This window comes from Cetorhinus maximus, chromosome 20 (genome assembly GCF_964194155.1).
Source record: "Cetorhinus maximus chromosome 20, sCetMax3.hap1.1, whole genome shotgun sequence".
Classification (NCBI taxonomy): domain Eukaryota; kingdom Metazoa; phylum Chordata; class Chondrichthyes; order Lamniformes; family Cetorhinidae; genus Cetorhinus; species Cetorhinus maximus.
Window position 1 is genome coordinate 40,622,177 of NC_135898.1, and position 14,595 is coordinate 40,636,771.

Here is a 14,595-nt window from a genome sequence, read left to right on the forward strand (position 1 = left end):
GCAGAAAAGGCTAAAGCTCTCAGAACACAGAGTTCTTGGAATATTGCAGGGCTGGAGGAAGTTACAGAAATAGACTCATCCTGACTTGCCATGACCTGTTATCTGCTGGCGCCCAGTCCATCCTTACTGAAGTACCTTTCTTATGCCGTTCCGTCTTGTGGTTGCCTTGAGCCCCCACTCACCATGTTGCTGAGCCATCAGACCTATTCTTAACTAAAAGAGAGTTTTCAGCATGAATTTTCTTTTTTAATACTGTGATTATCAACATGCATACAGCTATCAAATTCAGTTAGTGCAATGGAAACCAATTTCAGGTGGGGAATGGGTCTGGAAGCTCAGGAACATACTGAAGTGGCAGCAAAGTTGATAAAATGTTTGGGCTGGTTTGTGCCAGATTCTCCCGAGCGGATCCTCTTTCAATTCTGCAGCTCCAACCCCCCTCCACCCTACCTCAAAACTCCCAATCGCCAGAAGAATCCCGACATCCTAGCACTTCAAAACTGGGCCCCCATTCCAGTTTTTCCACAGGCCTAGACCCTCTCTCATGTTTCCACAATTCAGGCTCACTCTTCAACACGGCCACAACCTCCCTCTTGTCAAGTATTCGCAGACACTAGGGGCCGGATTTTTAACAGGGCCTCAGGGCTGGGACCTGGTGCGAGTGGAAATTCAAAGTCACGGTGCCCATCGTGGTCTCAGTGTTTCCAAGGCAGTTTTGAATTTTCAAAGGGCTGGAGTTGGAGGAAATGGAAAATGCAGTTACAGTCTTGTGCCCGAACAGCCTTGTGCACGTATGCCCAAATCCAGCCCCATGATTCTAGTCAAAATTCCTAAGAATCCGCTTCTTAGAACTTTCAGATCCCAGCATTTCCTACTCAGTTTCAGGTTCATAGGCACTCTTCCCCAGTGTTCCCAACTTCAACTTTAAGGCTACCAGACCCAGGAATCCAATTTCTAGTGTTGCCAGACCTCAGGCCTCTGCACATGGCCAGCCCAGAACTTGGTGGGGTCCAAGTAAGTTTCTTTGTAGTTTATATTTATTCAAATGCATGGGGCCGACTAGTGCTCGCACCAGCACTGCTAACCTTGTATTCCACGGCCACTTTCTGCCATGTTTGACCTCCTGGCCAACTGAAGAGCTGCCTGCTCTTGTTTGGCAAGGCTGTGGCAGACCCCAATTTAGCTGCCACCTCCCTTTGCCACTAATGCCAAGTAGCAGCTCCCACCTCCTGGAGATGTTTTGTGCCACTAATTGGGCACTGAACACACGCCCTGGACAATTAGGCCATTTACATTTAAAAATCGAGCGTGACACAGCTGAAGCCCAAAGTCAGGACCCAGAATTCATCCAAGTGTTCCTGCCCCTACTTTGAAAATCTACCCCCAAGATTCTAGTCTAAATGCTACTAGACTTAAAAATCAGCTTCTTAGAACTTTCAGGTCCCAACATTTCCCATTCAGTTCCAGGTTCATAGACACTCTTCCCCATGCAGTGCTCCCAGACCTCAAGCTTAATGCTACCAGACCCAGGAATCCAATTCCCAGTGATGTGAGACCTCAGGCACCTGCAATAGCCAGCCCAGAAACTTGCTCTCCTGTCCTGACACATGCCAGGATCCATTCCCAGTGTTCCATACACCAATGCTCTCCCTGTCCATTGTTGCCACACACCTGAATCCTCTGTCCCCATTACTGACAAATCCTGATACCTCCATCCACTCTACCCCCAACCGCCCCCCCCCTCCCCTCCCCCATCACCACCACCACCATCACAACAACAGTGCTCCAAGATCCCTGACCTCATTTCTGCCATCCTGTCCTGTTCCCAATTCCCCATCTTTTGCTACCAGACCTTAGGTCTATGCTTCACAGTGCTCCCAATCAGCCTAATAAGATGGCTGAGGTACCATCAAAGCAGAGTAAGCATTCTTGGGAATGCCAGGGCCAAGCAGGCAGGCTCCAACAATCGGGGGTAGATGGTATGGTGTGCGATTTCTGAAGGCAGATGGCATTGTTGTTGCGGATGCAGTAATTGCTGCCTGGGGACCCCCCTCGTGAGTTATGGAGCCCCAAAACGGAGATCCCCCCACCCCCCCCCCCAAACACATTGGAGCCTTGCTTTCAATGGACAGTGTCCCCATACAATGATGAGCTGCCCCAATCCAGGCAAAATGACCACAGAAGTGGGAAGTGGCCCTCAATTTGTCACATAATTGGCTCAATTGGGTTCCTGGTGGACAGCATGTCTGTCAGCTTTTCCAGCAGTGACAACATGGCAAAGCGTCAGGAAGTCATCAAGACGCTCCCCCGCCCCACCCCACCCCCACTTCCGATGTCTTTCTGCACTATTTTTCCTACCTTTCTGCTTCCCTTCCACTGCCAAGAGGCTGATAAAATCCCAGCCTTGTGCTTCAGAACTAGCTGTGCCCCTAGCCAAGCTGTTCCAGCACAAATACAACACTGGCATATACCTGGAAATGTGGAAAATTGCCAAATTATGTTTTGTCCACAAAAACAAGACAGGTTCAATCCAGCCAATTACCATACCATCAGTCTTCTCTCATTTATCAGCAAAGTGATAGAAGGTGTCATCGAGAGTGCTATCAAGTGGCACTTGCTCAGCAACAACCTGCTCACTCACGCTAAGTTTGGGTTCTGCCAGAATCACTCAGCTCAGGCCATATCACAATCTTGATCCAAACATGGACAAAAGAACCAAATTCAACTGGTGAGGGGAGAGTGACTGCCCTTGAATCAAGGCAGCATTTGACTGAGTATGGCAACAAGGGACCGCAGCAAAACTGAAGTCAATGGAAATCAGGGGGAAACCCTCCACTGGTTGGACTCATACCTGGCTCAAAGAAAGATGGTTGTGGTTGTTGGAAGTCAATCATCTCAACCCCAGGATAGTGTTCTGGGCCCAACCATCCTCAGCTGCTTCATCAATGACCTCCCCTCCATCATTAGGTCAGAAGTGGGGATGTCCACTGTTGATTACACAGTGCCCCATACTATTCTACCACACTGTTGGAGTCTGTGCCTGCATGTAGCAACACCTGGACAACATTTAGGCTTGGGCTGATAAATTACAAGTAGTATTTGTGCACACAAGTGCCAGGCAATGACCATCTCCAACAGAATAGGATATAACCATTTTCCCTTTCCATTCAATGGCATTACCATCATTGAATCCCATGCCATCAACATCCTGAGGATCACCATTGACTAGAAACCTAACTGGACCAGCCATATAAATACTGTGCCTACAACAGCAGGTCAGAGGTTGGGCATCCTGCACCAAATAACTCACCTCCTGACTCCCCAAAGCCTGTTCATCTCTGTAATTTGATGGAGTACTCTCCACTTGCATTGATGAGTGCAAATCAATAAACTCAACCACATCCAGGTCAAAGCAGACACTTGATCAGCACACCATCTATGACCTGAAACATTCACTCCTTCCACCACTGGTGCATAGTGGCAGCAATGTATACCATCCACAAGATGCAAGGCAGCAATTCCCAAAGGCTCCTTCGACAGCACCTTCCAAACCCATGAGCTCTACCACCTGGAAGGACAAGGGCAGCAGACATATTGGAACAGCACCACCTACAAGTTTTCCATCAAGATACACACTATCCTGACTTGGAATGAAATGAAAAAAGCACCGTTTCTTAATTGTCATGTGACGAAACCTTGGAACTCCCTCACAGCACCATGAATGTAATACTTGCACTGCAGTGGTTCAAGAAGGTGGCTCAGCACCACCTTCTCAAGGGCAATTGGGGATGGGCAACAAATGTTGGCCTTGTGGGTGATACTCACATCCCATAAATGAATTTAAAAAAAGGTTGCAACAATTGTATGAAGTTAAACTGCCACATGATTTCTGAGAGTGAAATTGTTTTTTTTTTTAAAAACTGCTTATGCACCATAACAGAATTTAACATGTTAATATCATGCTAAAGTTTAGACAATAATGCTTCATTTTGTTAGAGGGTTTCCTCGCTCCATTCAATTTAACATAATTAAAACTTAAAACAGTTCAATTTACTATCATCTACAACAGTCTAAAGACCTGTTACTGTGGATGTTGGTCTACACCCAAATATTGGGCTCAGACCAGAATAAATTAGTATTCTCAAAGGAGCCATAAGGATATAGAAAAACTCACGTCAGTGCAGTACAACAGCGTTAAACAAAATAGGGCAAACTTACTCTCTCAAGCTTGCAATATATGGAACATAGAACTGACTAAAGCTAACAGGCTGGAAGAAGTGGAAAAATGTTCCATTGTCCTATACTGAATTTTTTCACTTTGATGAACACAAATAATTCACCTGGCCAAAAGACAATAAATAAAACCAAATTTGCTTTTGCCATGATGTGAAAGTAGAACAATTGAGTCCACTTGAATATCGTCAGAATTTTCAAGGCATCTGGTCTTGTGGAATGATTAGGTCCCTCTTTCAACAATGAAATCCAGAAAGAGCATGTCTGCTTGTGTGAGATAAGATAGCCTAATTAACTCTAGTAAGTGTAAATCGCCATCCATCTCGTACACATCACTGGCTTCTGCCTTTTAATCTTCTGCTTCCTATAATGCTTAAACAAATCAAAGTGTTTTAATTTCCAATAATGAGAAGAAATTGCATTGTGTGCAACAACAGTTGATATTTACTGCTGAGCTATAATGATGGGTTTTTTTTTTGCATCCCATCTGATAATTACCACCGGTACTAAATTAGGCTATTCCTGGGAAAGACACAGAAATGCATTTTTCACCTCGACAACTAAAATTGAGTGCGTAACCTTTACTAACGAGCCTGGCTAAATTTTTACAAGTGGTAACTCATCCAAAATAACATACAAATCACAATCCTCTAGGGGGTTATGATTGTGAGAGAGAGAGAGCGAGAGCATTAGAAGTTTTTGATAGAAGAATTTGTCAAATAAGGGGAGAACATTTTAACAGGGATCCATCACACATTATCTAGAAGTTGTAAATAGTAAATGAAAAAGTATCTTTGCTCCCTTAATGGCTCAGCTAGTTTATCCACTGAGTCATACAGACCAGAAAAGTCCCAAGTTTGATCCTTCCTCAGTCCTGATCTAGCTGATTTGAGCTGGGGGCAGTCACTACGGTACCACAGTTAGCGTCAGAGGCTCTGGATTAAAGTGAAGAAAGCTAACCAAATTTCCAATCCTGATCAATGCACACTCAATACAAACCAGAAGGGTGTTGTCTGGCTTATTCATTCAGGCTTCTCTTTAGTTGTCCAGTGTGAACACCAGAACAGAAGGCCTGATGATGTAAATGTGAGAAGGTAATCAATACCAGAGGTCAGTCCCTAGCTGCCAATGGTTCCCTGGAAGGGAGTGGTGGGCAGCAGGGGACATCATTCTGAAACAATTAAAATAAATCATTTGAGAAAGATTTATAATGTGATTCTGTCATTAGGTGTTCCTCTAAATTATGCTTGACTCCCACCTTTTATAAGACTATGGGAAGCACATTATTAGGAGCTGTCCTCGTCTCCCCACCCAGGTGTCTTGATCAGGCACTAAGTGTCTTAGAAAGAGGGACCCCCCCCACACTGGCAGCAAGGTTTGCCCTGGTGGGCTCAGAGATAATGACCTTTAAGTGGCTCAGTAATGACTAATTAGCCAGGGAGCAGGTTCCTGGTGTTGGGTCATTCCTGAGAGAGACCTGAGTTTCACCTGAAGCAGATTTGACCTCCATGTTCCAGTAATTTTGTTGGAAAGTAGCTGTTCAGAAACTTATCAGCTTCGGTACATCACTAATGCTGTTCTTCTCAGGAGCTTCATGAAAATACCTGAGGTGCATTAGCACACCATCTTAAGCATTGATGTAAACTAAGGTATGTTAAACAAGACCAATGGCAAATCAAAATCACCCCCAGATCCAAGTGTTTAACCCCACATCTGAATTCCATTCCCAGACTACATTATGGACCACACTGTTTTTTGCAGTTCAGATGAATTTCTTTTAAATATCAAAAATAATTTAATCTCCAGTTGATAAAAGTTAAAAACAACTTTTTAAAGTTAAAAAATATTGTTTGAAAATGTTGTTCCACCAAAAACACCACTTTGAGTTCAATAAAAGCAAATTACCATGGATGCGGAAATCAAAATAAACACAGAAAATTCTGGAATCTCTCAGCAGGTCAGATTGCATCTGTGGAGAGAGAAATGGAGTGAACCTTTCAAATTGATGACCTTTCATCAGTTCTGAAATGTTAACTCTGCTTCTGTTTCCACAGATGCTGCCTGATCTGCTGAATATTTCTAGCATATTCTGTCATTATGGGTTAGATCAGGTTCTGAAGATGACTATTTGAATAGAACCCATATCTAAAGTGAATGCACCTAAGAAATTTAGTTTGGGTGAGAATACCAAAACTACTTTGTCATCAATATCATGAGTCGAACACTTCATAAATGGTACTGGCCTCTCACAAGAGGATGGTTTTCGATAACGAGCTATGACTAAATATATTTAAGGTCTTAGTTGAAGCTTAGGTTTTTCAATAACTGAGTGTAGTTGATCATTAAGGAGAAATAAGTTATTGGTCAACTAAGGCAATTGATTAACTCATTTACAGTTATTAGTGCAAGTTTTAAAAGCAGTTACTTAAAATTAGGCATTTATAAAAATTAGCTTATTTAATTTGTTGAATGGTAAAATATGGTAAAATAACAAGTCACAGTATTTTAAAACTAAATAATAGGATTTCACCACATAGATTGCATTTATCAAACAATGAAATAGTACAAGACAAAATTGTAAAGAAACAAAGAACAGGAGCAATGTATAAAAAACACCAACATTTAAAATTGTTGTAACTAAGCAGATGCGAACAAATGGACACTGTTCAACTACAGTATAAAAATGTGCAAATTCACAAATAAGGCTGAGAATGAATTTATTACTTTTCCTTCTTAGCATGGAACTTCTTAAATTACTTTTGCACAAAAGGCCAGCCTGAGCTTTATGGCAATTTTGAAATTAAACCGGGCTTTGCAGTATAACTTTATTTTGAATAATGCTGACACAGACACAGCATTAGCTCTGTTTCTCTAAGCTGAATAATTTAGCAAGAAAATTCAACATTCAGACATTTACTTTGAATATAATTGTAGGTCTTTATCTTATTGATTGATGTTCAGATTTTATTGGTACCCAAGAATGATGGATGTGTTTTTGCTGATCAGTTTGTGGTGTAGTAGCTCCCTCTTTTGGCTGAATTTAGACACAATTTAGGTTGTGAATGCTTTAAAGAAAATCATTGGCTGGGAGCTAATGGAGCCAGCGGAGTGGGCAAAGAGGCGGGTGGGCTCCCATAATCGGGGGGTTCTGGGGGGGGGGAATGGCATCCGATTTCACCCCCAGTGGGTAAACTGACCCCCATCAGGTCAGCAGTGTGAATGGACCAACACCAGGAACCTGCTCCCTAGCTAATTAGTCATTATAGATAAAGGTCATTATCTCTGACCCCACCAGGATTTAATGGTGGTTCCGGGATTCTCTCAAACTTGTATGGGTTTCCTGTACCTCCTTAAGGCTGCCCAGCTAACCCTGCTGCCAGTGGGGCGGGCGGGTGGGGGAGTCCCTCTTTCTAAGACACATAGGCCTGATCAAGAGACCTGACATCAGGAAGAGGGTATCTGATGAGACCCAACCCCACCCTTACATTTGACCTCCTTCCCCTTCCTCCGCCTCTGCCTGTGACCCCAACCCATCCCACTCAGCGATCTCCAGGGATCCCATGATGATCTCTGCTGAAGGCCTCACTGTGTTACCAGCAGCACCCATTGCTCCCAGTAGCACCGCCTATAACATAGAGCTGCCAGCCTTGGATTTGCCAGCAGCTGTCAGTGGGTGGGAAATCCCAGGGAAGGCCTGACACTGGCAAGTTAAGTGCCTGATGGGTTTCTCACTGGTTCTCCAACCCGTGGACAGTACCCACATCAGGAACATTAAATTCCGTCCATTTGTCTGTGAATAGAGTTATTGTCAAGACAGCTAAAAATAATTACACACTTCTTCTATAATGAGTTACCTACTTTGTGAAATGAATTGAAGCAGTTTATCTTGAAGTAGATTATTCAGCAATGGTACTGTACCTAGACTTTATCTTTTCCAGTGTCTTAGAGCAAAGAACATTCGTACCTTCAGAGGATCTTGTCAGCTGACTCATTTTTCAAAGGATGTTTCTGATTGTTACTCTCTTAGTTTATAAAGGAGAAGAAATAAATGCCACATTTAAGAGGAATCTAGATAAGTACATGAGGGGTAAAAAACAGACGATTATGCCAATAGTTAAATGAAGCAGTATAAAAGGAAGCTCATGTGGAACATAAACCTGTTGGGCCGAATGGCCTGTTTCTGCGCTGTTAATTTTATATAGAGTTGCAGTGGGAATGCAAGAATGTAATTGATCAAATTTCATGGCAAAGAGAAGTTTGTTTTGCTTTCAAATAAATATAAATTGTAATAAATAAATTATAAATTGCAATAAATAAATGATAAATTATACTCAGCACTCAAGGCTATTTAATTTTTGAGATATTGCACTTTGGATTCTGGGAGGCATTTTTAGCTTTGCATTTTTCATCTTTCAAATATTGTTTTTATATGCCCAAAAGTATAAATATTTAAAGAAGTTTAAGCCAGGAAAAAGTCAATCATGTTTGTAACATGTAGATTCATAATTTTATTGACTGTGAAATGTGTTCACTTCATCTAAAAAATGACAACATTATGCAAGTGATTTTCTTTCAATCATTATGGGAGGTTGTTCATCAGGATACCACTCAGCAAATAAGATGTCTGAACATTCTGCATTCTCAGCACTGTTGAACATACTAGACTGTCCAACTGTGCTGAGCATAGCAGTCTTATGGAGCAGAATTTTTCCTTGCTACGCCACTGATAACAAAATCAAATACCATATTTTTACAATTGGACATTACATGTGACTTTTTTGGATCAGTCGCCTTGTGTCATAACTGTTCTTGATGTGGCCTTCTGATCAAAGAGCTCAAAATGTTGAAAGAATTCCATTTGGTACATAGAAATAAAATATTCCCTGTGGCTGGGGAATCAAGGATCAGAGGCATTATCTTAAAATTAGTGTTTGACCATTTAGCATTGAGACCAGAGAACACTTTTTCACGCAAAGGGGTTGTAGAAACCTGGAATTCTCCCTCGCAAAAGTCTCTGAATTGATGTTTCAAGATTGAGAGCCACTGTTTTTCCTTAGGTAAGAGACCCAAGGGAGTCTCAAGGAGTTAAAGTGGGTAAATGAAGCTGTGCATATCAGTCGTTATCATATTGAATGGCAGAACAGACAAGGGGTTGAATGGCCTACTCCTGTTCCTGTGCTCTTGTTTTTTTCATATTTTGTCAGTTGTTTTTTTCTCCCTCTGCCAGCTACTCAGTGCATGGCTGCAATTCTGCTTCACAAAGGACATGACCTTATGTCATAATATTGACTCTGTTCACCTTAAAGAAGGTCAGTTTTCACTTGACTTACTTGTAATTCCAGTTGCAAGCCCTGTTCCCTTGACAAAAGGTCCAACCCTTTGAGCATTAGCTGAGGACCCAAACAACACTGCTTTGAGGAAGTCAAATAGTTGGTGCCTTGTTTTTTTTTACCATTGCTGCACTGCATGTTCTCTGGTTATTCCTGGTGGGAATTTTCAATGAACTTGGTTCAGATGCTTTATCCTTTCTGTCAACATCTGCCAAAGCAATAAAATGAATGGATCATCTCTTTAGTGGCAGAGCCCTGTTTTATGAATAGTATGATATGTGACTAGCCTTGGGCTTTCATTATTCTCTATATTGTCAGGTTGAAGATAAAGACAGTGGAAACTACAGTATTTCTCAGTTCCGACTAATCATACCACCCACAAAGGATGGAAAGGATGGCTTTGTGATAGAAGAATACACTGGCGCAATCAAGACATCTATTACATTCAGAAACATGAGACGATCCTATTATAAATTTGAAGTTATTGCGACAGACAACTATGGGACAGAATTGAGCAGTAGTGCACAAGTTGTTGTAAGTACAGGACTTGTTTTTGTTGAATTATTTTGCTTTACCTTTAAATGGACTGTCTAGCATTCAAGGTTCCTCTTTTAATAAACAATGAATGCCATTTTCTCATCATGAGATGTGCTGTAAAATGTATCATGGAATTGGTTACAGCTATGCACCTATCTTGAAATTAGTAAATCAGAATGAAGTTTTCACGCCTGTTTAGTGTATTTCAAGTTAAATCAGTGGCCTATTCTATTGTGTGCGCTCACCACTTCAATGGAGGCAGAGGTGGGGGTCAGGGGTGGTCACCTGTTATTTTAAAAACGTATCTTTAATTACTTTTAAAAGCAGCCTTTAATGGAACATTCCTTTAGTGCTCTTTCAATCATTGAAGTCACTTAAAACACCCTCAAAGTAAACCTTTAAAATAGAAATCAACACTGCCACTCCTACTTTAGCAATTGTTCCATTTGTAACAATACAAAGCAGTATCATTTTACTAAGGCAGACAGGTGCATACTTAATGGTCTAATGTGCAATGTACTGTGGACATGATGCTCACTGAGAATCTCTTTCAGGCACCAATTTGGGAGCAGAAATAGATTGATAAAGTAATAGATTCATGAATGAAGCAGATGTTAGATTAAGTTATTTCCCATTGTCATTTACTTCCTTCACCAGACCTGCCCTACATTCAGTTTTACTCCCCACTGAAGATGGCAGGCAGCTTATTTGGATATCAGGAGCATTGGAGGCTCTAGCTCCTGATTTATAGCCTTGTTGAGGCTCTGAAATCATGCCAGATAATCAGTTCTGTGCACAGCAAGAATGCTGAGAGAAGACATTCTGAAATTGGGTTTAAGATTTCAATTCAGCACCTACAACTTTTGTGGCCTTTCTAAGTCTAGTCAAAATAAAATGCTATCTTAACCATTCCATTCACTTTATGTTCAAAGTAGTTCTTAATAAACAATTCCAGTAAAACAAAATTCTATTCCTTCAAACTTGGGTGGATCTTTCCAGTAGTTCAATACTACATACTGTACTGTGTACATTCTTTTCAAAGTGCAGGCTTTCTTTATGTAATGTTTTCAGTATATTCAGCAGACAAAATAAGTACAATTAAGTCCTAGCTCTTGCTGGTAAATTTGCCGGCATCTTTCACATTAAAGGCGCATCTGACTCTGATTTTCCATTGCTCGTCCAAACTTACGGTTGGTGGATGGGCAAATTGGCAGCCTTTGCGTTTTTCATCAAAGCACATCCACGAGTGGTATGACATTTCCGTGATGAAATGAAATATAAATACATTTCTGTAGACAGCAACTTCGGTAGCTAAATTTTCTGGTGACAGATTATGATGCATGGATGCTTTTTTTCAGCTTTTGAAACCTTTATTTTTGCTTTTTCAGGTCTTTAGCTCCCTGAGGCCCACGCCCGCATTGATGTCATCACCCGCCCTCTTCCCGCCCCCACCCTGGCAGTGCTGAGCTTTTCAGCGCGTGTTTCACACTGGCTGGCTGTTAATTGGCCAGCCAACATGAAATCGCAGTCGGGGCCCGATTGCGGTCGGCAGTCTGTTTCCTGGCCAATCCTTGGGCCTGCCGATCGCGCCCACCCGCCGAGCTGAATATTCAGGCCTATGTTTTATTTAAAACAGTTGGTTGCTTTGTGAACTCAATCATGTGTTTTCTTTTCTTGTAAGTATAAATTTGACTGCGGCCTTTGCAAAGTCCAATACCCAACACATAATCCCAGGTAAAATCATGTGCAAACCAAGACTCCAATTGGGCGAACATTTAACTTACTAAAGCAATATGTTTCAGATGTTTGGAGGTGTGGAGGAGGTGAGAGCGCTTGAAATGTGCTCCGATAAAAATGGTCAAAAGATGGTATCAGAATGTCCCACACACCACAATATTTTCATGGACAGATGTTTTACTATAGATTGGACAAGGAGCAGCAACACTTCATGAAAATCATAAGGATAAAGTTGTATTGGAGCCACCGGCCAGCCATGAGACAATGCAACCTGGGAGATGGATGAATGTGCACTCATTGGCTAAAGCTTATACTCAGCAATTGTCTGCCATAGCTTTCTATGGGAGATATTTACAATCAGAGAACTTTTGGTTGCTTTACTTGATTATCTTTGTTTTACTTGCCTTAGAACCCTATGGGTTCATGTGAGTCTACTTTTGGGAAGAAAAATGCATTTCTATTCCCACATAATAAAATAACAAATGACGTTTGACATTTTGGTGGATGCACTGTTCACCTCTGTTGCTGAGGGCCATGAATTGTAACTGAGACTGACACTCTTCTCAGCCGGCTACAGATAACCCATACAAGCCAATTTATAGCAGGCAAGGTGATCCTAAATGGGCAAGCAGTGAGAAGCTTACCCCTGCAGTGTTTTATACTGGTAAACTCCATAGTTTATGCTGGTTAATTCCACAAAATCCTTATGCACACTTGGGCATCCCTAAGCCTTGGGTTTGCCAATCTACACTCAGCTTTTCAGGCAGGTTATTGGAGTGTGCCTCTGCATATATCTGAAGCTTCCAACAACAGGATTTTAACTTGTTGCACCCAATGTTATACCTTAGAAACAATAAGGCTTATGCAGTTTTTAAAATACAGCTGAATCAATTATTTGAAAAAATAGCAACTGTGCGGCCAAGTTGTCTGCAACAAAAAATTGTCACGTTAGAACCAACAGAATTGCATTTGTCCTTTCTCTAGGTATCCGTGGTTAATGAACTGGATATGCAAGTGATTGTTTCAAATGTCCCTCCTACTCTGGTGGAACAGAACAAGGATCAGCTCATCGGGTATTGTGTTTTCTTAAGGAATAAATATTTAGAAATAGAAAGAAGCAACAGGTTTTTAAAAATATTATTCTTGATGTTTCAATCGTTTTTGAGATCTGCAAAATGCCCAGTGAATATTGCATATAAAATGCAAAAGTTACTGATGGTCAGTAACTTCAGCTAGATAAATTACTTTCAAGAATATAAACCTAAAACTTTTGCTGGCTATAGTTTTCTTAGGAAGATGTTACATAGTTTTATGAAATTATTTTGTCTGCTGTTTTAAAGGTGGGATCAATGATGTTTCATTTAGAATAGTGCAAATATTCAACACAAATGCATTAAGTAGGCGCCTTGGGACATTTTATTACACTAAAGGTGCCAAATATATAAGTTGTTGTTGTTAAGTGTATTGTAGTAGTACACAATATTACTTCAAGACTGTGTATCACTTCATAAAATGCTGCACCAATTCCATAATAGTCATTGGAACTAATAAAATGTTGTCAACAAATACCATAGCAAATTTAAATACTAAAAGAAAAACACTTTTGTATGCTTTGTGGTTTTCAAAGGCTGGCAAAGTATCAGTGACGATGAACTTTATGGGGAGAATTTTCCGGTTGGCACACGGGAGCCTGCTCACAGACGCATAAAATGACGTGCAGTGACGTCGGGCGGTCATCCCAACGTCACCGAGCGTCATTTAGATTTTCAGTTTGGCGGGCGCGCGGCCGAGTTGGCTGCACGCCCGCCGAACTGTCAAAGGCTTATTAAGGCCTGTTTAAAACTAATTAAATGAGCAGCCCGTCCAACCTTAAGGTTGGCGGGCAGGCGAAGAGCCCAGGCGGCCTTCGCATTTTTCATGAAACCTCATCCACAGGCGGGATGAGGTCTATAAATTAAATAAATTTTTAAATTAATGTTCCTTGACATGTCCCAGCTCATGTGACACTGTCACATGAGGGGACATATCTTAAAATATTTTCAATTCTTTATTTAAATGTTTGAACCTTAAACAAATCTCCCTGAGGCACAGAGATTCGCGAAAGAGCACAGGCCCAGACTCAGGGAATTACCCCCCCCACCCACCCACACAGGGAGCGCTCAGCACTTCCGGGTGAGCGTCACGCTGGGCGGGCCTTAATTGGCCCGCCCACCTAAAATGGCAGCGCGCTCGCTCCTGCCCGCGCCCACACAACCCCCCCAATGGGTGGAAGATTCAACACATGTTCAATCCTAGGCTGGGTAAAGGTTCAAATGTGTTTCATGTTTTGATCACTGATAGTCTTGTAAATGTAAATATCCAAACGTCACTGTTTTGAGTTGCACCTGCACCCTCCACAATTAGCTTCATAAAACTAGTATCTCATCCTCAGCCTCCCCCATTTTTTTAAGCAATTGCTGTTTTGTACCATTAATTTCGTGTTAAACTTGCCAGAGTGAGTTACTTTTTCTTCATTTTTTTTAAAATCTCCCTTAATCCAATCTTTCCTTCCCTCTTTATTTCTCTTTCGGTATCTGATTTGACATTAAATTCACCTATTTTAATTCACCCTCATTCTCAGTCCTTCCACAGGCAGTGTGGCAGTGTTAGCAGGTAGCGCAGTATCAGCAGTGGGGTAATATCAGCACGTGGGGCAGTATCAGCAGTGGGGCGGTATCAGCAGTGGGATGGTATCAGCACATGGGGCAGTATCAGCACG

General features: G+C 41.7%; 1 protein-coding gene across 1 annotated transcript in view; it reads left to right on the top strand.

The window, feature by feature from the left end:
• Positions 1-14,595, top strand: part of pcdh15b (protocadherin-related 15b) — a 1,616,824-nt gene that overhangs the window by 1,501,794 nt on the left and 100,435 nt on the right. The window contains exons 33-34 of the mRNA XM_078565941.1: positions 9,882-10,097; positions 12,822-12,910. Coding sequence (XP_078422067.1) covers positions 9,882-10,097; positions 12,822-12,910 — 305 coding nt within the window. The remainder of the gene's footprint in view (positions 1-9,881; positions 10,098-12,821; positions 12,911-14,595) is intronic.